The 23,267-nt window shown below is 38.3% G+C and overlaps 3 protein-coding genes across 31 annotated transcripts in view; 2 read left to right on the forward strand and 1 right to left on the reverse strand.

Annotated features, from left to right (window-relative positions):
• The window catches only part of LOC128870443 (twitchin), a 243,403-nt gene that overhangs the window by 48,368 nt on the left and 171,768 nt on the right, over positions 1 to 23,267 (reverse strand). For 28 of the 29 annotated variants that reach the window (XM_054113106.1, XM_054113098.1, XM_054113102.1 and 25 more), the window contains 2 exons: positions 3,482 to 3,629; positions 2,110 to 2,483 (listed from right to left, as the gene is read on the reverse strand). The exons of the other annotated variant lie outside the window; for it this stretch is intronic. In XM_054113106.1, coding sequence (XP_053969081.1) covers positions 2,110 to 2,483; positions 3,482 to 3,629 — 522 coding nt within the window. The remainder of the gene's footprint in view (positions 1 to 2,109; positions 2,484 to 3,481; positions 3,630 to 23,267) is intronic. 29 annotated transcript variants of the gene reach the window in all.
• LOC128870447 (uncharacterized) lies at positions 15,939 to 17,510 on the forward strand. The gene is made up of 2 exons (XM_054113108.1): positions 15,939 to 17,381; positions 17,437 to 17,510. The coding sequence occupies exons 1-2, from the start codon at positions 15,999 to 16,001 to the stop codon at positions 17,443 to 17,445; spliced, it is 1,392 nt and encodes a 463-aa protein (XP_053969083.1). The 5' UTR covers positions 15,939 to 15,998; the 3' UTR covers positions 17,446 to 17,510.
• On the forward strand, positions 21,304 to 22,488 carry LOC128870445 (uncharacterized). The gene is made up of 2 exons (XM_054113107.1): positions 21,304 to 22,359; positions 22,415 to 22,488. The coding sequence occupies exons 1-2, from the start codon at positions 21,358 to 21,360 to the stop codon at positions 22,421 to 22,423; spliced, it is 1,011 nt and encodes a 336-aa protein (XP_053969082.1). The 5' UTR covers positions 21,304 to 21,357; the 3' UTR covers positions 22,424 to 22,488.

Raw genomic sequence — 23,267 nt, forward strand, 5'->3', positions numbered from 1 at the left:
GGTAACACTAATGAGCTAGGTAACGACACATTTTTTCGTGCGTGCAGCCTGTTAAATCGAATTATAAGACGTTATCACGTCAAAAAAGAATTGTTTTACACTACTTAGAAAATATTGGGTATGGGAATAAGTTTCCGTCCGTTCTTAACCAAAGTTACGAATTATTTAAACAACTTAATAATACCTGACATTATGGCAAGTATGTGCCATTGGAAGCTACAACTTTACTCCATCTTTTAGGAAGCATACGGATTCCTCTGACAAAATATTCGAGTTCTTTTGACTTGATCCATTAATTGAGCCAGTTTGCGATGCTTTCGTAAGAAATGAAACGCTCTCCAATAAGGGCTGACTGATTACAATCCCATTCCGGCCGCGTTTCTTTGAAAGCTCCATTCAAACGCATTAGCTGCACTCGGTAACGATCGCTAGTGATGGTTTCAGATGGTTTAAGGAGTTCATAATAGAGTATCCCACCAGATGCGCAACATAAGCTTTGAAGCATGAGTATTTTTTTCGCTGTCGATGGACCTGATTCACCTGGCAGGCTCCAACATTTTCGACGCTTAGGGTTATGATAAAAGGTCCTTCTTTTATCGCCACTGACAATGCAATGCAGAAAACCTTTCCTTTTCTGCCGTTCAAGAAGCATCTCACTCGTCACCAAATGTCTCTCGATATCCCTCTCCTTCAATTGATGTTGCACGCAGTCACCTGCTTTCTGGATCAATCCCATCGCGTGCAAACATTTAGCGACGGTTGTTCTGTCAACATCCAACTCTTTAGGCATATCACCGAGCGTTCGACATTCGTTTTCATCCAATAATTGTTGTAGTTGGATATCTTCGAATTTTTTCGGTGCTCTTTCGCAATCTTTATCACTCACGTCGAAATTGCCACTTTGGAAGCGTCGAAACCACTCTTTACCAGTTTTATTTGATGGAGCGTGATTACCGGATATATTGATGAATAAACGACACGTTTCAGCTGCATTTTTCTTTAAAAGTTAATAATGAAGCATGACCGCTCATGCTGTTTTTTCGGGATAAACGTAGACATTATTGACGTCAGGTAAAAAAGGATATTTACGCTTCAAACGAATGTCAGATACTGCGAGCGAGACCTCACATATATATATACATATATAATTGGAGCGTACACCCCTTTTGGGTGTTTGGCCGAGCTCCTCCTCCTATTTGTGGTGTGCGTCTTGATGTTGTTCCACAAATGGAGGGACCTACAGTTTCAAGCCGACTCCGAACGGTAAATATTTTTTATGAGGAGCTTTTTCATGGCAGAAATAGACTCGGAGGTTTGCCATTGCCTGCCGAGGGGCGACCGCTATTAGAAAAATGTTTTTATTAATTTTGCTTTCACCGAGATTCGAACCAACGTTCTATCTGTGAATTCCGAATGGTAATCACGCACCAACCCATTCGGCCACGGAGACCTCACATATACACCTTCAAATCACCAATATATTACTAGAGCGAACACAAAAATAGTATCAGCAGCGACACTCCTTTAGCGAGGGCAGAAACTTATTCCCATGCCCAATAAAAAAATTATAATATTAAATAAGATGCATTTTGCGTCTCAAAAACGTGAATGAATGATGAATTTTTTAGCCCTGCATTCAGAATTTTATAGGTGGTGAAAGTATGTGCAAACAAAATTTTAATTTTGTCGGATGGTGTTATATGTTTATCTTAAAGAGTTCTATACTTAAATGTTTGAGAATCATCGAAAATTACTGCAAATTTTACACCAAGCATGAATAGATATTAAGAATTTTGCAAGAATTTGGTTGCAGTATTTTCTTTACGGTTAATAAGTTTTATTGGCAAAATTATGTGATAATGGCAGTTTGTCTTACATTATTTCGATAAAATTCCACTTCAGTTGAATTTGGAAATCAAAATTTAATTTACATTGGATTCGAACTTTTATACAAATACTTATATTTAAATTCATAAAATTTTTTATGAAAACACATTAGTATTATTTGATACACTGAAACGTGTTGTACATGTTAGTCTAAAGCAAATATTTTAGTAAATTGGTACGATTAATTTGCAGCCGTCGTATATATGTTGAACATTTTCTTACCCTCTCAACTTTTTTGAGTGTTGGCAATGGTTTTTCAGTTTGTTTTAATTCTCCCCAATTGGGGTCTTCTTCTTCTTTGTCCCATTTTTGATAACGACGTTTTTTGAGCATAGCACGAAAATCCATGCCGCTTGAATCCGAAACATACAATTGCATTTCGGCTGAGTCTTCGCCATGTATATTTGAAACAACCACTTTATACTTGCCCTCATCATTGGGCTTACATTTACGCATACAGAGAGTAATAGAATTTGTCTGCCCATCAGTAAGGAATTTAAATCGTCCACCCTCGATTATTTCGCTGACGCCTTTATAAAATCTAAATGTTGGCGCTGGGTTGCCTTCAACACCAACAGTCATATAAGCTGTAGAGTCTGGACAGTGTTACATGTAAGGGGGAAAACATATGTATAAATATATGGTACAAATATGTGTGGGCATACATTGGAAAACATTTATAGACATGGAATAAGTACAACATATTTACATACATACATACGCTTGTAAGACTTATGACGAACTCAAAAATTATTCCTAACCAAATTCTTAATGGAATGTCTAGGCTAGGTACTCAGATGGAATTTTTCATAAGTTTAAGGACTTACTGGACGTCCACTCGCCGATTATCCGAAGAAGTTTTAAGGTTCTCGGGGAAGATTTGGTTGGAAACAAAAATCGGCACACTTTGACTAGAAAAACAGTACAATGGACGGTTCGAACATAGTCGGAGTACATAGTCCTGTTGTCGGAGTAGTAGTAGTAATGACAGAAATATCTTAGTAAAGGTTGTGAGAAAACTCTGAATTAAATTTACCCATTTATGCCTGTGACATTTAAAATATTGTCGAGAAGTCAGTGAAATATATATTATATGGATTCAATCAGTTTTTCGTGACTTAATACATTTTTGGACAACAGATTAGTCAAAAAACAATGAAACAGAACCACAGGTACGCTAGGGGTTTGTTATTATCCGATTATTACCCGATCCGTTTTCCAGTTTTTCAGAAAAAATTAAATTGGTTTTTAAAAACTTGTAACTAGAATGCCGTTAAATTTCTAGATACTAATAATATGGATCTTTGACCTTTTGAATGTCATTTTTTGGAACATTTTCAATAACTAACTAGATTAGAGCACCAATAAATAGAAAAACTTTAAATCTTATAAATTAATCCATACTGATCTGTCCTTAAAGCGAAAAATCAAAGGAGAAATACTTATACACAGGCATATAACAATTATGAAAGTTCGCATATGAGTGTGTATGTACGTATTTATTAATCAATTTTATTTTAGAATTAAAATTTCTGTAAATAAGTGCAATTATATACATACTTAAATAGTTTATGTTAGAAAACGTTCTACGCACCTTCGACCACGGAATATGATTCCTGTACATCAATAATTTGCGGTGGTCCACCATCGCCGATTTCACGCAATGGCGTAGAAGGTTTATTTATCAAATCTTCCAGATCCTGTACACTTGGGCGACGTACATCAATTGACGTTCTCCGACGCTGTTATTTTCATGGAAACATCACAAATACATATAGAACGGAGCAGGTACACACATATGTATTTAGGAGGCAGAACGGGGTGAATTAAAAAAATAATGAAATTAATGTAAATAATGTAAATAAATAAATACATATGCGCTTACAAAAATAGAATTGTTATATTGAAACAAATGCAAATAAAAGTTATGACGAACAATGCATTACAACTTCATTCTACCGAGGAACCAAAACAATGTTTCTACACTACAAATTAACTATCAAACCCGGCTTTTTTGTAAATAAATATATATGTAAAAGCATATATGAATGCGGGTGCTTAAAATGAATAAAATTATTTTTCATAAACGTATGCATGTGTATACAGAAAGTAAGTCAATACCAACGAATGCAATGATAAAAATCGCATAATCGTTAAATAAATGTAATAACAAACTAGGCACATTATATGTGTATATACAACATATAAATAGGAGTATATATAACACACATAAATATTGTTAATATATGTAGTAAGTTAGTTTAGGCTTACATATCATTGAAATATAATACAAAGCTAAAATGTGCTAGAATTTACTAAATTTACATAAAATGCTTTCTTATCATAAATAATCGAAAAAGAAATTTAAAGTAAAATGAAAAATATATTTTAAAATTTTGCCCCAAATATTTGAATACCCGGATTCCCGAATACTTTTGAGCAGAAGTCTTTCCTTCTTGAATTGTTATTCAGTACATGCATTTCTTAATTCTAATGTTTCTACTATACATGAAAAGTTTTTTATGCTTAATATTTTAACTTTTCATTAAATATAGTTGTTTGTTGCTGTCGGAATACCTAAAAATGGCAATCTGGTATTAAATATTAAATTACTTACATATGTATATATATATCATAAACAAATTTTGAAAAAGAAAATTTATTTAACTACAGTGGCGGTTTTTAATATCAAGTGTACAGAAACCACTTAGAAAATAGTTAAGTTTACGCCCGTCAAGCTAAAGAATTTCGGAAATAATAAGAGTTTGTAAAAATTGCCTATTTATTTCCAAAAAGTGCATTGCAGGTTAACTTTCACTTAGTAAATGAAATTAAATTCGATTTTGCAAAAAAATTCATGTAATTATAAAACATAACGTAGAAAAAACATATATGTATGTATGTAATCCGAGCCAATATTTCACATGGTCACACTTCTTACAAATATTAAAACTTGTTACTGAACCTTTAGAGCTTTCCAAATTGATTTGCTTTCCTTTAATTACAGTCAAAATATCACTTAACTTGCAGTGTCTGGCGGCACTTTTAGAGTTCGGTGCAAAATATTCAGAATAATACCACAAAAATTTATGGAATAGACGTACATCAGAAAACAGCTTTGGTTTTGTGTCCATCCAAAATATTTTTCTTAGGTTTTTTCGTATTTTATAAAAGTCTATTACCTCCAAAAAATATACACGGCTATACATATACTCCTACCAGAGAACGCAATTTCATAAAGAAGGTTTAGTCCCGGCCCGTTCCTCATTTTGGGCTCTAACAAAACACGGGTAATAATTCAACTCAGAAATTACTTCACCACAAGTTAACAGAACGAAATTAATTAATATGGCTGCCGGAGAGAAATGAAAGGAAGAGAGTGATACGCAAGTGTGAAAAAATGTAGTTTTCTTAGCTTACATTTGCCTGCGTACAGAATAGATTTGTTCATTTGATATGTGCATATGATTTGTATACATGTTTACATATTACAATAGATTTGTTCTTTTTGGTTTTTTGATGAAAATTGCGCGAAATTGCATGTATGCATGCTTATACAATATATAGTATATTATATATATATATATATAATTGGCGCGTACACCTTTTTTGGGTGTTTGGCCGAGCTCCTCCTCCTATTTGTGGTGTGCGTCTTGATGTTGTTCCACAAATGGAGGGACCTACAGTTTTAAGCCGACTCCAAACGGCAGATATTTTTTATGAGGAGCTTTTTCATGGCAGAAATACACTTGGAGGTTTGCCATTGTCTGCCGAGGGGCGACCGCTATTAGAAAAATGTTTTTCTTAATTGGTGTTTCACCGAGATCCGAACCTACGTTCTCTCTCCGAATTTCGAATGGTAGTCACGCACCAACCCATTCGGCTACGGCGGTCGACAATATATATTAGCACAGGACAAATACAAGTACCAATACAATATATATTAGCATAGGATAAATGTACATATATTAAGGTTTTATTTTAAATTCTTCAAGCATATCAAATTAATAATCCTCATAGAGAAATGATTCAGTCACACAGGAAGATGCAAATACAAACATGGTAATTTATATTTATACGCGCATATATATCGAGAATGATAGAAAGAAGATTGCGCCCATCAGAGAGTGCGTGATGTCACTTTTGCAAAGCTGTGCAGTGTTGCCAACCATTTGCTCTTCCCCATAAATTTAGTGCTTTTTTAAACCCAAAATGCGAAAATTTTTAAGTTTGGGGTTTTTGTTTCTTTTTGTTTTTAATTTAAAGCTACCGAAACTGTAAGTTAAAAAAACGTATTATTAAACCAAAATATGTTAAAAAAGGTCACTCCGAGATATTAGAGTGTATTCATAGTAAAAATAAGCAACAAAATACCAGACAATACTGAAGAAACAATAACGACATTTTTAAAAAAACAGTACTTTATCTTGTTACATAACCTCAAATATAGCAAATAAGTCGTTCCCTTAACAAAAGAGTTTATTTTAAATTGTACATAACCATTACACATTTATTAAAAAAAAAACGATCATTTTAAAGACCATTTCTCACTCATACAAAGTTATTTAAGTAATTCAATAAAACTTTGGTATTTTTTTTTCTTTAAATGGGCATTTTAGTGCGAGGGAGAGATTTGACTGCTGAGAGGAGAAGAACACAAACGATAACCGCAATCGGGGGCAATGCGACCAGATGTAAAAAAATAAAAGCTACATAAAACTGAGCGAATAATTGAACTAATTTTTAAAAAATTTATATTTTACAAAATTATAAACATTGCATTAGAACAGGCTAGAAAAATGCCATGGAGAAAGAACTAAAACTCCGAGACTAAATAACAAACAAAAAAATGCTAAATAAAATTACGAAAATGGTAATCTGGCCATACTGGTGTTAAAACGACGTAACTCATTGTCAAATTCGATAAGAGCAAAGTGACGGTACCACGATAGGCGCCATCTCATTATTCTTTCCCTCATGCATATATATATACTGTGTGTATATTTGTGCCCTTCCCACAGAAAAAAATATTAGGATTTCCAACAACTTATCTTCAAATACTCAATTTTCAGAGTAAGTTTCTATCCTTGCAGATACACGCATATGTTTTTGTGCATTTGAATTATGTAAGTTTAGCAGCAGTCGATAATAATTTGTTGGTGATTGGAAGCAAAGAATGTTAGGTAGCTTTTTAATACGTCCTACATATTTATTTGAATTTTTTCCAAATCATCCAAAATTATATACATATACAGGTATTATGTCTGTCTGTCTATAGAAAACACCTCATTACCAGGCACACAAGAAGATGGCATATGCAAATTGAAATACATATGTATGTGAATTTATATACATATACGCACATACAATATATGATGTGTGTATGTACTATATGTGGACCTCCCACAGCAAAAAAAGATTACGGTAAAACTTCTCAAGAAAGCCAGCGCACATTCATAGGCACAGCATTGTATGTACAGTAACCTTAAAATGCTGTCATTTCAGAGTAAGTTTCTAACTTTGCAGCTAGACACATATGGCTTTGTGTGCTTTTTATCAATTGAAGAACTACATACGTACTATACTATTTAACTATTTACCTACCATCAGAGAACATAAAATAATTGTTTTGAAATTTTCTCTCAGTATTGAAATGTCCAACACAGGGCTTTTTTATAAGCTACTAATGTTGTTTTCTGCAACTTACTGTATGCTCATGCGCGCACTTGACGCACAGCTGCTGCGGTTGTCGAGCATGTAGAAAGACCTATTTACATACATATATTGACTTGACAAAAATTCAAGATTTACCAAATATTGGCAAATAATTCTACACGAAATATTCCAATATTTTTGTTGCACTTTACAATATTTGAAACTGTTCAGCCCCGTCACGGGTAAATAATCATGGCGGCTACAGCTGCGCCTATGAATACATTTTGTTCTTGTAGTCGCTAGGCTTAAAATTTTAGTTTTGGAAACATACGCATATAGAGGCATAAAGTGAGTGTGTGCTGTTATATTGTATGTACATATATATGTATACATGAATATGCATTGTTTTGCTTAGTATAGAAACATCTACATACTTAAATACGTTGTCCCAACATACATACAACCCCTGCGGGTTAGGGGTTAGTATTTGCCCGCGGTAAGGGATGCCTGTCGTAGGAGGCGCCTAAAATCCACAGCTCAGTCTATTACTAAATGGAGAAAAAAAAACCACAAACACAAATACAAACATAAAACTTACAACAGCAAGCGCTAATAATAGCGAAAAAAAGCGACAGTACCTGCAACAGCGGATATGAGAAGGATAGTGAAATCATATTAGCAGAGAATGCTGGGAAAAGGAAAGATCCCTTCAAGAGAAGCCACAAAATAGCAAGATCGCCGACTCGTCCAACTACACCCATTATATCTGATGGCGCGGTGGTTGCAGAGGATGTTCCATCAATAATGTGCGATCCTTTTAAAGGAAGCATCCTCACCCCACGCACGCCCATAGACAAAGATATCGGTACTGCATCCAAGGATAAGGAGCCTAAAGATAGTGATGCATATGGGAATTTGAGAAGTAAAATTGCCGAACTAATCGACATGATGGCAGCACAGCGACATGTGAAGCAGACATTGAAAGACCTAGCAATTAAAATACAGCAGCTACACAAAGAGGCGTTAATTAATAAGGACGCTAAAGCACCAATAGTGGTAATGCAGGCCACGAAAGGAGTGCAGACAGATGGCATGCCTCGTACCAAGCAGGGGAAAAATTTCAAAAATGTGAAAGCTCAGCAACCTGCATTGGGCAAGGACGGTAGCAGAGTAAGTAGACAGCATAGTTCTATAACTAGCAAAGCAACAGAAGCTGAAAGGACAGCAAGCGAACAGCACACGGAGAGCCATGCTATGATAAATGGCTGGCGACTTTTGGAACGCAAAAACACAGTCAAGAGTCCGCGCAAGCTAGCACAAGGACGTCCCGACGCGCTAATCATTTTCAAAACCGGAGAGAAGGCATATGCTGATATCCTAAAACCAATTAAAGGCAAGCCTGAGATGAAAGAGCTGGGGGAAAGCGTCAACAAAATCAGAAGAACGGCGAAAGGGGAACTTCTGATTCAGCTGATAAATGGTGCTAGTAACCAAACCCAAAAATTTGAAGAGCAGGTAGAAAATATGCTGACTGATTCGGCGAGTGTGAAAAGCCTGCGTGAACAAACCGCCATCGAATGAAGAGATTTGGAAGAAACGGCTACCAAAGATGAGGTCATACAAGCAGTGAAGGAACAATTCCCAGAAATTCATGTATTAACAGATAGCACAGTTAAGTCCATGCGGGTACTTCGAGATAACACGGAAGTAGCTACTCTAGTACTGCCCACCAAGCATGCAAAGAAATTGCTACAAGTAGGCAAACTAAAAGTGGGATGGGTACGATGCCGAATACGGGAAAAGGCAACGCTAACGCGATGTTATCGGTGTCTGGAATTCGATCATGTTGCGAAATCATGCCAAAACACAGCCAGAGCTAAAATGTGCTTAAGATGCGGAACTAAAGGACATATCGCGAAAACATGCATTGCAAATCCAAGCTGCTCTGTGTGTGAAACCAAGGGGCTTAGTGAAACAGAGCACATTCTTTCAAATGTTGGATATATAAGAAAGCGATTAACAATAGAACCAGGAATGAGTAAGTGTCTGCAATTAAACCTTAATCACTGTGAAGCTGCACAACCGTACCGCATCAAATCAGATAGTAACCGGGGGGCATCTGATGCAAACGGCAACGCAGCCATAATGAACTGCGGCAACTACTTCTTTGAGATTCTGCCCCAGAAATATAACGGATTCGTAATCGCCAAAATAAAGGGCATTTTCTTTTGTAGCTTCTATATTTCGCCAAACTGCAGCCTGAAAGACTTTGAGCAAACGGTTGATGCATTGACCGGAGCCATCAGAGGGAAAGCACCGATAGTAATTGCAGGCGATTTTAATGCATGGGCTACTGAATGGGGCTGCTCGGTAACAACGCAAAGGGGAGCAGCACTACTGGAGGCCTTTGGTAGTCTAGACCTAGTGCTACTAAATCGGGGCAACAAGAGTACCATCGACAATGGCAGAGGCAGATCTACCATAGACTTTACCTTTGCTAGTCCAACAATAGCTAGAACAGCACGATGGGATGTGTCTGAGAAGGATACACATAGTGACCATAAGACGATCCTGTTCGAATGGAGTCCTACACAACGATTTCATGTCGACACGACATGTCGAAAGAGTACAAAAACGAAGTTGGAAAAACTTAGACGAAGAAATGCTCTTGTACTTTCTGGAGAAAACAGAGGAAGCTAGAGGCACAGCAAACCAGCAAGCCAACTCTATAATACGCCAACTATCAGTTGCGAGCGATGCTGCAATGACTCGTAAATGCCAAGGAAACGGGACAGCACTCGATTATTGGTGGAACGACGACATCGCGCTCTTGAGAAGCGAATGCCACAAATTGTGGAGAAGGCATCAGCGCAAAAAAAATAGGCCAGAGGGGGAACAGCTGTGGGCAGAATACAAAGCCAAACGCCTAGCACTGAAAAAGGCCATAGCAAAAAGCAAGGCGGAGGCATTTGATACACTCCTAAGTGAGGTAGATGCGAATCCATGAGGTAACGCTTATAAAATTGTTACAAAAAATATCCAGAATGGGAGTACTAGCATGCTGCTGCCACAAGCTAAAATGCTACACATAGTAACAAATCTCTTTCTGGATCAAGGTGTACTCTCTATCAGAAGGGTTTTCACTGATAACGAGGGCGAAGTGCCCGAAGTAGACCTCAACGAACTAGAACTGGTCTGCAAAAGAATTAAATTGCAAAAAGCAGCGGGCATTCGTGGAATCCCTAACACCGTGCTGAAAAAGCACTGCAAGTTAGACCAGAAGTTTTTCGAATCATGTACACAACATGCATTAAAAACGCAGTTTTCCTGTAAAATGGAAACAACAGCGACTAGTCCTATTGCCGAGGCCTGGAAAACCTCCAGAAGATCCTTCATCATACAGGCCGCTCTGTATGCTGAACACCGCTGGCAAAGTGCTAGAAGCAATAATCTGTAACCGACGAGAGCAGTACTCAGAAGGACATACAGGTCTGTCAGCTCGCCAATACGGTTTCAGAAAGCATCGCAGTGCAGTAGATGTAATAATAGAAGTATGCGAAATAGCAAAAACTGCTATCTCTGGTAGAATATGGCTAGGAGGAACCAAAAAATATTGCGCAGTCGTGACTCTGGACGTTAAAAATGCGTTCAATACGGCCAAATGGGACCAAATACTGATGCCACTTTTGAGTATGAATGTGCGGAATGATCTGATATGATAGCGACGTGGGCCCCAAAAGCTATAAGCTAACTGGAGGCACTGTGGAATATCATGTATGATGGAGTGCTACGCGTTGAACAGCATGAACAAGCCAGCATTGTTGGGTACGCAGATGACCTAGCTGTGGTAGTTGTAGGGAAAACGCTAAAAGAGGTCTCACGAAGGATAGAGGACACCCTCAATAAAATTAACCAACGGTTACAATCGTCTGGGCTAAAACTAGCAGACCATAAGACCGAACTGGTTCTCATAAGTTCTAGCCGAATGGTGAAAACATTCAATTAAGGCTAGTGGTCGAACTATAACATCAACAGATACCACACAATATTTAGGGGTAATGATCGACAGAAGGCTCAATTTTAAAAAGCATATGGAATACGCAAGCTCCAAAGCTGCAAAATCCTGCGCGGCTTTATCGCGACTAATGCCCAATGTGGGTGGACCAAGGTAACAAATGAAAGCATTGTTAGCAAGCGTCTGCAACTCGATCCTGTTTTACGCTGTGGAAGTGTGGGGCAACGCAGTGAAATATCCCAGCTATTTGAGACAGGCTAAACGGGTGTACAGATTATGCAAGCTCAGAATCATTAGACGCTATAGGACCATATCTGACGAAGCAGCAGGGATAATAGCAGGCAGAATCCCCATCGATATAAAGGTAAAATGCATGAAACAAAAACACCAGCATGCAGAAAACGCGTGGGTATCTGGTGACAAAGCCTCACTGAGGGACACCCTACAGAGGATCGATGATACCGCTCTGCAAAACTGGCAGACCAAATGGAACGATAGTGGGAAGGGAAGAACCAATTTCACTATGATCCCCGACATACAGAAATGGATCCGGAGAACATATGGAAACGTTACATTCATGCTGACACAGTTTTTAACTGGGCATGGCTGTTTCAGGCATTATTTGTACAAATACAATCACACATGTCTATGCTGCCAGAAAAACATGAAACGCCTGAGAATGCCCTGTTGGAGTGCTCTAGATTTGATGGGGAACGAAGCATGTGGCGCTCAAATATCGGCGAGAGCATGACAGCTGCTAGCCTAGTACAATGTATGCTGGAATCCGAAGAAACGTGGAACTATGGTTGTAGCGTAGCCTCAACAATTATGCGAAGGCTGAGACATGATGATAATGAACGCAGACAAATTAGTTAATAAACACATCCTGCCCCCTCGAAGGAATATCTTAACTGGTAATACCGAGGGGAAAAGCAGAACAGCGAGGCGATGGGGTGGCTTAGTCCGCAGGCACTACGAAACTCAGTTCAAAAGAGCCGGGGAATATCGCATGTGAATCGGGCATACGTATGAGTCGGCTCATGCGTATCCTTAAAAGATTCCACCTCCAAGATTCGCATACCACAAAACAAAAAAACATAACGTACATATGTATGTATTAATATGTGCATACATACATATGTACATATATGTAAACGCATACGGTTTAGATGAGTTTTTTTGCATATGTATGTTTGTCTATTTGCTCTTTAATTTTTTATATGTAGATATGCATATGAGCTGTGTTATGAGGCAGGTCAAGATTTTTTTCTGCCCACATAAATATGGATGGTAGATGTTATTATAATTTAAAAGGCCACACATATTGTTGAATACTAACCCTTGATGTAAATGAATGGTTTACAAAGTTAGTTTTTTATGTGGATATTTTAAAGTAAATTTGGTAATACACATAATATCAATACAATTAGGTGATTTGAACTCAAAATTTTACATTCATGCATGTACATATATACTTTGAATTAATTTATTCATCTCACAAGAAATATTTCATTTGCGCATGCAAAATGCCGACGGCAAATAAGCATGAAAGAAAAATGCACAAGTCTGCTGTTATTTTAATTTGCCTAACACTAAATCATGGCATTCTATATTTCAATGAAAACGCTTTATTAATTATGTAGACTACCCTTCGCTATGTTAACTTTTCCAAGGCCTTGGTGAAATAATACAAATTTCTTAACCGCGTTTTGTTAGCATTTGACATTTAACCTGCCCATTCGTTCCTGAGCCTCCGCTATGAATTTACGTTCTCTGCATATATGTATGTATAATACTATTATGTAATACTATGGACGGCTGCATGCACTTGCCAAAGCAAAAATATTACGATTCCCTAAAATATCTCAAGAAATCCAGCGCACTAGACATTGCATTGTGCCAAAAATTATGAATTATGAAGCGTCAACAAAATTGTTTCATAATTTACAACTTTTAAGGTCTTTAAACCACTTTTTAGGTCTTTTATATGAAGTAGTACATTATAATTCGATATGTGATTTTTAATGTTTAAGAGGAAAAGTATGTAGTACATTTTACAAATAAAAAATACATATTGACTGAATAATATGAGTTTAACAATTTGCAGCGTTGGTCTCTGTTGTTATGAACAGCGCTGCACATCTCGCAGAAGCTTCAATGTAGCGGAATATTTGGCACATTGGGCTTCATCCGTAGGCTGAATATGTACACTCTGATTTCAGTGTAAGTTTCTAACTTTGCAAATATATGCATATGTTTTTGTGCACTTTTTATCAATTGGAGAACCACATATGTATGTACGTAAAGTAACATACTAATTAATTGTTTTCCTACTATCAGCGAACAAAACATAATTGTCTCGAAATTTTCTCTAGTAACGAAATGTCCGGGACAGAACTTTTTTATTAGGTACTTATATACGGAGCCGCAAACATTCGATATGATAAAAATTCACTATTCAACAAAAATTGGCAAATATTTCTGTAAGAAATATTCCAGTATTGACTATTTTGATTTGATTTCTTCAATCTTAGAAGTAAATTTTTGTCATCGTTGAGAAAAATTGGCATATGGGCGGCTCGATTTATGAATGAAAGTGTTTTGCTCATAGAAATATGAGCTCGACCTTATCAATGAATTTGTTTTTGTTGTGCTGTACAAGTGTTTTGTGTGTGCGGTTATAAGTACATGCATATGTGTATACTAATAAGCATTGTTTTGCTGGAAGTTCAGAATACAAATATGCACGTTCATAGGCTAGGGCATCAAGTGTGCATACGCACATGCAAATATGTTTTAGCATTTGTTTGGCAGGAATTCGATTACTCGGGTATTTACGCCCTAATTATTGTATGTAAATATGATAAGGCGATGCCTCGAGAGGTAGGTCATGGTTGCTTCAATGCATACATATGCGTGCAACACTATATTTATTAAAGGTACAATTGAACTTAGTTGTCCCAGATGCAAATACGTTTCCTTGAATTTTTCTTTTATTTATTTTTAATTTCAAAGTTTTATACTATCTAGAAAATGCAAACATATATATTAAACCCTGTAATAAAATTTAAATTGAAAAGAATTTCGTTTGCCAAAGAACAAATAAATGCATGTTCAAATGCCGTCGGCAATTTGATTTCATACAGAAACTAAAACCTGTGCAGGGCTACTGTAATCGGCTCTGTTAAGAGCTTCCCCGCTGTCGCGTAAGGCGAGGTGAAAAAGTCTTCGCAGTTACAGTTCATTTTTGACAATTCACACTATTCGTAGCTCGTGAGACTTCTACATATCATTAACGTTCTCTGGTAATGCCTAAAGCAGTGTTGAGTTTAAAAGACGAAGTTAATGTCATTGAAATTCATAAAAATGAAAGACTTAATGTACGCGAGTTGGGAAAGAAATGTAAGATCAGCAAAACTCAACCTGCTGCATCATCGAATACAAAGACCAATATGGCTGGAAAAAGAGAACGCCTTTTTATTATTGGGAAGTCGCAACATAAATTTGGAGCAGCAATTTACCCGTTACGTGGCGATCAAACAAAAGGGCTTGCATGACGTCTGATTTGATGACATATTTTCTCGAGCAGTTCGATAGAAAAATGTAACTTTAAGAGAGGAGCGTCGTTCTATTTCTAGATAATGCGGCTTGTTATTCTGGCGATCTAAAATTGAAAAATGTTAAAGTTGTTTTTCTTCCAGCAAACTCAACAGCATTTTGTCAGCCCCTTGACTAAGGCGTTATAAAAAACTTTAAGTTCATGTATAAATCGTTATTTTTAAAACAATTTTGTTTCGGATGGAAGAAACACATTCTGCTATGGAGTTGTCAAAATCAATCAATTTATTATTAGATGCTGTTTATTTCATACACAAAGCGTGGGAGCAAGTGGGTCTACATACAATACAAATTTGTCCCAGCAAAGCTGGGTTTTGGAAAATAGATATGCCCAATAACGATAGCGGTTGGGCCGCAAAAGATGAGTTTCCGCTATCAGCACTTACTCAGTTCTCCAACGTTATTAATCGAATTCAGAGCGAAATCCAAGTTGACATAGAAGACTATCTTAATTTAGATATATGTATATAAATATCAATACTGAAGTGTTAACTGTTTCCCAAGAAAATGAGATTGACAACATTCCTATTGTAAACAGTAATTGTAGGCATGTGCTTATACTTACGTAATTAGCCCTTAAGACTTATTTAGTAAGCTTTCGTTGTAATTAGACCTTAAGACTCGTTGATGGTAGCGTTTGGTACGATAGGCCATTTTGTAGAAATAAAGATTGATTCGGTTTATAGCGCAAGAAGAATAAGGTGCTGTTGTCATTTCTGACGGTTTAATTATCATTATTATTATATCAGAAGTGGGAGTCGAAGCCACTAAAGCTAACTCTGTGTGTTATATTTAAACAACATTTTTTCTTTTGCGTCCTGAAATGGAAGACGAGGTGGTGAGTGCCGAAAAACATACACTCCTCCAATTAAAGGCCTGGTGTACGGCCGTTGGCGTAAACGCAAACGGTGCAAAAGCGTCGCTCGCGGCAAGGCTGAGCCAGTTGTCAGAAGAAGCGCGCGGATTGTGCCCAGCAAGCGAATCAGTAGATCTGATTTATGAGGTCAGTGACAACGTTACCGGAAGAAACAACGAGTCGGACAGTGACGCAGACACCATAGCAGCACACAACGTAGCGGTCAACGTGGCGGACAAAGTAGCGGTAAACGTAATGGACAAAGTAGCGGACAAGGTGACGGTCAACGTAGAGGATACTGCAAAAAATGTAGCTGCCAATGCAGCGGTCAATGAAGCAGGGAATACAATGGCAAATTTAGTGGACAATAGTGCAGAAAAAAAGGCGTACTACAAGGTAGAGGACAACGGTGAGAAGGTACAGCAATGGCAAGGTGACACGGTCGTGGAAGTCACTGACGACGACGGCGCGGTTCGTGTGCAAAAGGCGTTAGCACGTATATGTAGCGGTACATTCGGAGACCGTTTAACGAGAAACAGCGACGCCAAAGAAAAAAACGGTATGTCGAACAGTACAGTAGAAGACAGCATAAAAATTTCACTGCTGCAGAGAGAAATTGAGCTGCTGAAGTTACAAAAGGCTCAATTGGAACGAGAGAAAACAATAAGCAAAGTAGCGACTGAAGGTGTAGCGTTTGAGACATTGAAGGACGTAATACCTGCGTACGATGGCGGCGACGGGTTCAAAGCCTGGCATAACCAGTTGCTGCATTTGCGCGAGGTAGTACAAGTAAACGACGCTGTGCTAGGAGTCGTTATTCACACCAAGCTAAAAGGTGCAGCCCTGGCGTGGTACAACGCAAAGCCTATGTTTCCTAAAAAGGTTGACGAATTGCTACGTGAGATGGAGTCAGTGTTCGGGGCAGGTGAGAGTAAGCTTGATCGCCGCAGAAAATTCGAGAAGAGAATGTGGTCATCCGAAGAAAGCTTCGCCAACTACTTCAACGATAAATGTTTGCTGGGCGGCGAACTGAACTTGGGTGATGAGGAACTCGCAGATTACCTCATAGAAGGCATTCCTGATAGACAACTCCGCAATCAGGCCAGGTTACAAAACTTCACCACAGCCAACGACGTACTAAGGGCGTTCCGCTCTATAAGTCTACCAGAGCATACGGAACCAAAACAACGAACGGTCGAAAGGATGCGGTGTTACAACTGCAATTGCTCGGGTCACTATGCTAAAGATTGTCGGAAACCGAAGAGGGAAGCTGGTTCCTGCTTCGCTTGTGGACAGCTAGGCCATTACGCAGCGGAGTGCAAACAACACAAAAAAAACAAGAACACGTTTGTAAGTTATTTTAAATTATATGTATCAGCACATACTAATAGGTACATGTTTATAGAATGTTTAGTCGACTCAGGAAGCCCAGTCAGCCTGATTAAGCAAGTTCTAGTACCAGCAGGAGCAAAATTAGAAGAAGTCAAAAATGTTTACTATGGGTTAAACAAGTCCCCTTTGAATATCAGTGGAAAAATGATATGTTTTATAGAAGTGTTAAATAAATGTGTTTCAGTTGAACTCTTGGTGGTTCCTAATGGGTCCATGGGTTGTCCAGTTTTGCTGGGTAGGGATTTCATCGAAGCAAGTGACGCAAAGTTGAAGATAGGAAATGTCGAGTTTATGGATAGAGTGGCAAAAATAGAAGTAGAAAATGTTGTGAGCAAAAGTAAAGTCGAGAAAATTTACAATGTTGAAAAAGTGAGTAATTTAGTCTTAGCGAACGAAGGAGCGTGTGGAAAAGTTAACGAAGTCAGTGTAAGGAACGAAGATACAACTGACGACAATACCAACATAAGTGAAGTTTTGAGAGAAATCATGGCAATAGACGTGTGTAATGAAACGGATTAAGATCTCAAACTAGGTGAGCAGTTAAGCTATAATGAAAAAACCGGATTCCAAGCAATGTTTAGAAGGATTTACGTGAACTCAAAAAGTCTCGACGAACCCCTAGTTAGAAAGGAAATACGATTAGCGTTAGAAAGTGATAAGCCATTTTCGTGTCCTCCAAGAAGATTGTCGTACAGTGAGAAAGAAGAGTTACAAAAAATAATTGACGAATATTTAGCAAAAGGGTACATACGACCAAGCGAGTCTGAGTTTGTGTCACCTATAGTGCTGGTTAAAAAAAAGACTGGTGAACTTCGGTTGTGCGTCGACTACAGAAAGTTAAATAAGGTTACAGTTAAAGACAATTATCCAATGCCACTTATAGATGATTTACTAGACAGATTGGCAAACAAAAAGGTATTTACAAAGCTAGATCTAAAAAACGGGTTTTTTCATGTTTTTGTAGAAAAAGACTCAATTAAATATACTTCTTTCACAACTCCCTTGGGGCAGTACGAATTCCTGAGGATGCCGTTCGGACTGAAAAATGCGCCCGCAACATTTCAGAGATTTATTAACAAAATTTTCGCGGACATGATTCGAAGTGGAGAAGTTATAGTTTACTTAGACGATCTTATGATAGCAACGCAAAGTGTACAACAGCATTTAGAAATATTGGAAAAAGTTATGTTACGGATTGTTCAGAATAATTTAGAGCTACGACTAGACAAGTGCGAGTTTTTACAATCAAAGGTGTCGTATTTAGGGTATGTCATTACAGACAAAGGTATTCAAGCCGATGAAAAAGGACTTAAGGCGATAAATAACTTTTCTGTCCCAACAAAAGTTCAGGAAGTTCAAAGTTTTTTAGGCTTGTGCTCATACTTCCGAAGGTTTATAAAAGATTTTGCGACTATAGCCAAGCCTCTCCACGATCTTACGAAAAAAGATAAAAAGTTTCAGTTCATGGAAGCAGAAATAGAATCTTTTAACAGTCTTAAAGAAAAACTTATCGCATCCCCGCTGCTAGCGATCTATGATCCGAGTGATGCAACAGAGTTACATTGTGATGCAAGTACTTTAGGGTTCGGAGCAATATTGTTACAGAAAAAGAAAGACGGGAAATTTCATCCCGTGTTCTACTTCTCCAAACGAACGACCGATGCAGAATCCAAATACCACAGTTTCGAGCTAGAAACGCTAGCGATAGTGTATGCGTTAAAAAGGTTCAGGGTATACCTTCAAGGTATTAAATTTAAGGTAGTTACTGACTGCAACTCTCTTACTTTGGCACTCAACAAAAAAGATATGAATCCAAGAATAGCGAGGTGGGCATTAGAATTGCAAAATTATGATTACGAAGTTGAGCATAGGTCAGGCAAAAGAATGCAACATGTAGATGCACTAAGTAGAATAAACAACGTACTAGTAATTCATGCCAATACTTTCGAAGAAAACTTAATCGTATGCCAAAGTAGAGATGAACGGATTAGAAAAGTAAAAAAGGAATTAGAAGTTAAGGAAAACAGTCAATATGAGATGAGAAATGGAGTAGTTTATAAAAAGAAGGACAATGACTTACTGTTTTACGTACCTGAGCCTATGGAACAACATGTTTTGTATAAATACCACGACGAAATGGGACACCTAGGTGTAGACAAAGTAATAGAAACCGTAGGGAAAAGTTATTGGTTTCCAAATATTAGGAAAAAGACGGCCGCTCACATTGAAAATTGTTTGAAGTGTATAGCGTTTTCAAATAAAGGCGGTAAAAAAGAGGGGCTTTTACATATGATACCTAAAGGAAACGTGCCGTTCGAAATGGTTCATATTGACCATTACGGACCAGTTCATAGCAAATGCACAAAGTACAAACATATACTAGTAATAATAGACGCGTTCACAAAGTTTGTTCGTCTCTATCCCGCGAAAACGACAGCTTCCAAGGAAGCCGTTACTGCCCTAAAAGATTATTTCAGAGCCTATAGTCGACCAAAATTCATAGTATCAGACCGAGGAACCTGCTTCACCTCAAAAGAGTTTGAAGAATTGTTAGAAGAAAGAGGTATAGAACACATAAAGGTTGCCACAAGCTCGCCCCAAGCAAACGGCCAGGTCGAAATCGTGAATAAAACCTTAGGACCTATGTTAGCAAAGATGGTGGATTCTGAGAAAGAGATTAGATGGGAGAAAGTATTAGAGTCAGCGGAATACGCAATGAACAATACAGTACATAGAGCAACCAAGGAACAACCTAGCGTACTTTTGTTTGGGGTTAGACAAAGAGGAAAGTTCGTAGATAGCGTAAAAGAAAATGTGGTAGAGCCAGCACAAAATTCAACTCCAGCGATAATAGAGAACGTCAGAAAACATGCAGAATTAGAACAAATCAAAGCACAAAGTTACAACAAAACCTATTCAGATATGAAACGGCGAGAACCTCGCAAATTTAGCCTAAATGACTATGTTGTAGTCTCCAACACCAGTTCGCAGGTAGGAGCGTCAAGCAAGTTGATACCCAAATACAAGGGACCATACAGAGTAACTAAAATTTTAGAAAATGACCGCTACGTAGTTGAAGATGTAGAAGGTTTTCAGCAGACACAGATTCCGTATAAAGGTACTTGGTCGGTTACAAATCTAAAGCCTTGGTGTGGTTTTAAACAAAGTCTCGGAAAAAATACTGAGAAGTAAACAGACTTTATTTGTGTAAACGAAACTTAGTAGAATCAGGAGATTCTATGTGTCAGGAAGGCCGAGTTGTAAACAGTAATTGTAGGCATGTGCTTATACTTACGTAATTAGCCCTTAAGACTTATTTAGTAAGCTTTCGTTGTAATTAGACCTTAAGACTCGTTGATGGTAGCGTTTGGTACGATAGGCCATTTTGTAGAAATAAAGATTGATTCGGTTTATAGCGCAAGAAGAATAAGGTGCTGTTGTCATTTCTGACGGTTTAATTATCATTATTATTATATCAGAAGTGGGAGTCGAAGCAACTAAAGCTAACTCTGTGTGTTATATTTAAACAACATTTTTTCTTTTGCGTCCTGAAATGGAAGACGAGGTGGTGAGTGCCGAAAAACATACACTCCTCCAATTAAAGGCCTGGTGTACGGCCGTTGGCGTAAACGCAAACGGTGCAAAAGCGTCGCTCGCGGCAAGGCTGAGCCAGTTGTCAGAAGAAGCGCGCGGATTGTGCCCAGCAAGCGAATCAGTAGATCTGATTTATGAGGTCAGTGACAACGTTACCGGAAGAAACAACGAGTCGGACAGTGACGCAGACACCATAGCAGCACACAACGTAGCGGTCAACGTGGCGGACAAAGTAGCGGTAAACGTAATGGACAAAGTAGCGGACAAGGTGACAGTCAACGTAGAGGATACTGCAAAAAATGTAGCTGCCAATGCAGCGGTCAATGAAGCAGGGAATACAATGGCAAATTTAGTGGACAATAGTGCAGAAAAAAAGGCGTACTACAAGGTAGAGGACAACGGTGAGAAGGTACAGCAATGGCAAGGTGACACGGTCGTGGAAGTCACTGACGACGACGGCGCGGTTCGTGTGCAAAAGGCGTTAGCACGTATATGTAGCGGTACATTCGGAGACCGTTTAACGAGAAACAGCGACGCCAAAGAAAAAAACGGTATGTCGAACAGTACAGTAGAAGACAGCATAAAAATTTCACTGCTGCAGAGAGAAATTGAGCTGCTGAAGTTACAAAAGGCTCAATTGGAACGAGAGAAAACAATAAGCAAAGTAGCGACTGAAGGTGTAGCGTTTGAGACATTGAAGGACGTAATACCTGCGTACGATGGCGGCGACGGGTTCAAAGCCTGGCATAACCAGTTGCTGCATTTGCGCGAGGTAGTACAAGTAAACGACGCTGTGCTAGGAGTCGTTATTCACACCAAGCTAAAAGGTGCAGCCCTGGCGTGGTACAACGCAAAGCCTATGTTTCCTAAAAAGGTTGACGAATTGCTACGTGAGATGGAGTCAGTGTTCGGGGCAGGTGAGAGTAAGCTTGATCGCCGCAGAAAATTCGAGAAGAGAATGTGGTCATCCGAAGAAAGCTTCGCCAACTACTTCAACGATAAATGTTTGCTGGGCGGCGAACTGAACTTGGGTGATGAGGAACTCGCAGATTACCTCATAGAAGGCATTCCTGATAGACAACTCCGCAATCAGGCCAGGTTACAAAACTTCACCACAGCCAACGACGTACTAAGGGCGTTCCGCTCTATAAGTCTACCAGAGCATACGGAACCAAAACAACGAACGGTCGAAAGGATGCGGTGTTACAACTGCAATTGCTCGGGTCACTATGCTAAAGATTGTCGGAAACCGAAGAGGGAAGCTGGTTCCTGCTTCGCTTGTGGACAGCTAGGCCATTACGCAGCGGAGTGCAAACAACACAAAAAAAACAAGAACACGTTTGTAAGTTATTTTAAATTATATGTATCAGCACATACTAATAGGTACATGTTTATAGAATGTTTAGTCGACTCAGGAAGCCCAGTCAGCCTGATTAAGCAAGTTCTAGTACCAGCAGGAGCAAAATTAGAAGAAGTCAAAAATGTTTACTATGGGTTAAACAAGTCCCCTTTGAATATCAGTGGAAAAATGATATGTTTTATAGAAGTGTTAAATAAATGTGTTTCAGTTGAACTCTTGGTGGTTCCTAATGGGTCCATGGGTTGTCCAGTTTTGCTGGGTAGGGATTTCATCGAAGCAAGTGACGCAAAGTTGAAGATAGGAAATGTCGAGTTTATGGATAGAGTGGCAAAAATAGAAGTAGAAAATGTTGTGAGCAAAAGTAAAGTCGAGAAAATTTACAATGTTGAAAAAGTGAGTAATTTAGTCTTAGCGAACGAAGGAGCGTGTGGAAAAGTTAACGAAGTCAGTGTAAGGAACGAAGATACAACTGACGACAATACCAACATTAGTGAAGTTTTGAGAGAAATCATGGCAATAGACGTGTGTAATGAAACGGATTAAGATCTCAAACTAGGTGAGCAGTTAAGCTATAATGAAAAAACCGGATTCCAAGCAATGTTTAGAAGGATTTACGTGAACTCAAAAAGTCTCGACGAACCCCTAGTTAGAAAGGAAATACGATTAGCGTTAGAAAGTGATAAGCCATTTTCGTGTCCTCCAAGAAGATTGTCGTACAGTGAGAAAGAAGAGTTACAAAAAATAATTGACGAATATTTAGCAAAAGGGTACATACGACCAAGCGAGTCTGAGTTTGTGTCACCTATAGTGCTGGTTAAAAAAAAGACTGGTGAACTTCGGTTGTGCGTCGACTACAGAAAGTTAAATAAGGTTACAGTTAAAGACAATTA

This window comes from Anastrepha ludens, chromosome X (genome assembly GCF_028408465.1).
Source record: "Anastrepha ludens isolate Willacy chromosome X, idAnaLude1.1, whole genome shotgun sequence".
In the NCBI taxonomy this organism is placed as follows: Eukaryota; Metazoa; Arthropoda; class Insecta; order Diptera; family Tephritidae; genus Anastrepha; species Anastrepha ludens.